General features: G+C 47.2%; 1 protein-coding gene across 1 annotated transcript; it reads right to left on the bottom strand.

Annotated features, from left to right (window-relative positions):
- Positions 1-1,288: 1,288 nt before the first annotated feature.
- On the bottom strand, positions 1,289-2,950 carry LOC113224817 (actin-like protein 8). Its single transcript, XM_026454309.1, has one exon. The coding sequence runs from the start codon at positions 2,927-2,929 to the stop codon at positions 1,829-1,831; it is 1,101 nt and encodes a 366-aa protein (XP_026310094.1). The 5' UTR covers positions 2,930-2,950; the 3' UTR covers positions 1,289-1,828.
- Between the last annotated feature and the right edge of the window lie 367 nt (positions 2,951-3,317).

The raw sequence follows: 3,317 nt of genomic DNA, 5'->3' as shown, positions 1-3,317 counted from the left end.
TCCTTCCTTCCTTCCTTCCTTCCTTCCTTCCTTCCTTCCTTCCCTCCCTCTCTCCCTCCCTTCTTTCTCTCTTTCTTTCTTTCTTTCTTTCTTTCTTTCTTTCTTTCTTTCTTTCTTTCTTTCTTTCTTCACAGGAGCTTGCTCTGTTACCCAGGCTAGAGTGTGGTGGTGCAATTACAGTTCACTGCAACTTGAACCTCCTGGGCTTCAGGGATTCTCCTGCCTCATCCTGAGTAGCTGGGAGCATACACAGAAAACTCTACACCCAGCTAATTTTTTGAAGTTTTTTTTTATAAAGAAAGAGTCTTGCTATGTTGTCTAGGCTGGTCTCAAACTCCTGTCAAGGAGTTTGCATTTCTCTGATGGCCAGTGATGATGAGCATTTTTTCATGTGTCTGTTGGCTGTATGAATGTCTTCTTTTGAGAAATGTCTGTTCATATCCTTTGCCCACTTTTGGATGCGGTTGTTTGTTTTTTTCTTGTATATTTGTTTGAGTTCTTTGTAGATTCTGGAAATTAGCCCTTTGTCAGATGAGTAGATTGCAAAAATTTTCTCCCATTCTGTAGGTTGCCTGTTCACTCTGATGGTAGTTTCTTTTGCTGTGCAGAAACTCTTTAGTTTAATTAGATCCCATTTGTCAATTTTGGCTTTTGCTGCAGTTGCTTTTGGTGTTTTAGACATGAAGTCCTTGCCCATGCCTATGTCCTGAATGGTACTACCTAGATTTTCTTCTAGGGTTTTTATGGTATTAGGTCTAACATTTAAGTCTCTAATCCATCTTGAATTAATCTTCGTATAAGGAGTAAGGAAAGGATCCAGTTTCAGCTTTCTACTTATGGCTAGCCAATTTTCCCAGCACCATTTATTAAATAGGGAATCCTTTCCCCATTTCTTGTTTTTGTCAGGTTTGTCAAAGATCAGATGATTGTAGATGTGTGGCATTATTTCTGAGGACTCTGTTCTGTTCCATTGGTCTATATCTCTGTTTTGGTACCAGTACCATGCTGTTTTGGTTACTGTAGCCTTGTAGTATAGTTTGAAGTCAGGTAGCGTGATGCCTCCAGCTTTGTCTTTTTGACTTAGGATTGTCTTGGCAATGTGGGCTCTTTTTTGGTTCCATATGAACTTTAAAGCAGTTTTTTCCAATTCTGTGAAGAAACTCATTGGTAGCTTGATGGGGATGGCATTGAATCTATAAATAACCTTGGGCAGTATGGCCATTTTCTTTTTTTTTTTATTTTTTATTTTTTATTTTTTATTTTTATTTTTATTTTTTATTTTTTTTTTTTCCAAACAAGTTGTTTATTTGCAGATATAAAACAAGGTCCAACCACAGGTGGCAAGGGCATCCCAGGCTCACCTGCAGCAATGCCTCCCTGGTCAGAAAGGGCCTGTAGGACCAGAAATGTCAACTCTTCCCTATCCCCTAGTCAAAAATAATTGGGACTCCTAGCAGAAGTGTTACCCCAGTTAAAACCTACTCAACCATGAAGAATGAGACAAACCAAGGGAAATGTCAATGAAAAACCAGTGGCTCTCGGGCATGGAGATGGCAGTCAGCCACTCATACTCCAATGACAGGCCACCCTGGAAAAACCGTCCCCTGCAGGGTTTCCAAGAATGACATCTTGTCTTTCCCCTTGGGTAGGTCCCACTCTTGCAACAAGATAAAACCTTAGAACCTAAAAAATACACTTATGCCCCCAGAATTCCAAAGCCAGCTCACCCCACCTCACCTCATTCTACCACCACCCAGAACATTTTGCTAAAATTAATCTGCCCGTGCCCATCTAACAGGAGCCCATTCTCAGGAGAGAGCCAGCAGGATCACATCCTCCTATGCTCACCATACTCCTCTCGGGACATCCACTCAGACTGGTAGGTGGAAAGGTGAGCCACCACGGACGCTCCTAGCCAGACGCTGAAGTTTCTATTGGAACCCGCCCAGACTGTGGCCTTGGTGGAGGAGACACAATCCCCCATCAGCTCCCTGAACAGACGCTTTGTGAACCCGGGATAGAGGGTGTTGCCCCCGCAGGCCATCACATGGGAGACCAGCAGGGGGCGCAGGGAAGTCTCGCAGGACTCCACGGATTCCACGATGGCCCGTGGGATGCTGGGCCCTGGCTGCTCGAACACCTGTGGGCTAAAGAACATCTCAGGAGCCACCCGCTGCATGGGGGTCAGCTCCACGCGGGAGCCATCTGGGAGCTGATAGGTGTTGCTCTCATCCAAGCCACTCTTCTGCCTCTCACGAAAGTCCAGGGCCTCCCCCAGATTCTGCGGCACGTAGCACTTGTTCATCTGAGTAATGGCGACCGTCTCCAGCTGAAACAGGCTGCGTCTATCGCAATCTTCCTTAAAGAGGCTCTTGAGGAGATAGGCGGAGAGATCCTGGCCGGCGAACTCCAGCGTCTTGCCACTGGCGGGCAAGGGGTGGCCCTGGTGGAAAGGCTGCACGCGGGTCAGGCCGTAGCCAGAATCAACCACCACTCCGGTCAGGAGGCCAGAGGCATACAGGGACATCTGCAGCTGGTCGGCCAGGAGAACGGATGGGACATGCAGCAACTCAAACAGGATCTCCAACATCTTCTTTCGGTCCGCAGGCTCCCTCAAGGGGGTCTCCGTGATGATCACAGGGGGGACCTCGTGCTCCCGTTTGTGGTTCTCCAACACAAATGACCAGAGGTACTGCACGCCTTCCCAGTTGAGGATGCGGCCCCGCTCGATGGGGTAGCTAAAGGTGTCAGGATGGCAAATGTCGATGCCCAGGCTCACGCGCCTCCGCGCATAGCTGGGGCCAGGGTTCTCCTTGCACGGTAGGTAGTTCACGATGTTCGGGAAGACCATCTGAGGCTCATTCCAGCCAGCCGTGCCAGCCTTCAAAAAGCCAGACCCGTGGTCAATGATAACGGTTCTTGCAGCCATGGCGGAGGCAGAGGTGGGTGGGACCTGCTGGGAGGCGAGCCAGAGCCTCTGGAAGACTGAATTCTGATCAGTATGGCCATTTTCATGATATTGATTCTTCCTATCCATGAGCATGGTATGTTCTTCCATTTGTTTGTGTCGTCTTTGATTTCACTGAGCAGTGGTTTGTAGTTCTCCTTGAAGAGGTCCTTTACATCCCTTGTAAGTTGGATTCCTAGGTATTTGATTCTCTTTGAAGCAATTGTGAATGGAAGTTCATTCCTGATTTGGCTCTCTGCTTGTCTGTTACTGGTGTATAAGAATGCTTGTGATTTTTGCACATTAATTTTGTATCCTGAGACTTTGCTGAAGTTGCTTATCAGCTTAAGAAGATTTTGGGCTGAGACGA

The sequence above is a fragment of the Piliocolobus tephrosceles genome, chromosome 8 (assembly GCF_002776525.5).
Source record: "Piliocolobus tephrosceles isolate RC106 chromosome 8, ASM277652v3, whole genome shotgun sequence".
Lineage (NCBI taxonomy): Eukaryota > Metazoa > Chordata > Mammalia > Primates > Cercopithecidae > Piliocolobus > Piliocolobus tephrosceles.
The sequence above is the reverse complement of the archived record's forward strand: the minus strand, read 5'-3'. Positions and strand labels throughout refer to the sequence as shown.

Coding starts and splice junctions, on each gene's coding strand:
- LOC113224817 (XM_026454309.1), bottom strand. CDS start 2,929: ATGGCTGCAAGAACCGTTATCATTGACCACGGGTCTGGCTTTTTGAAG.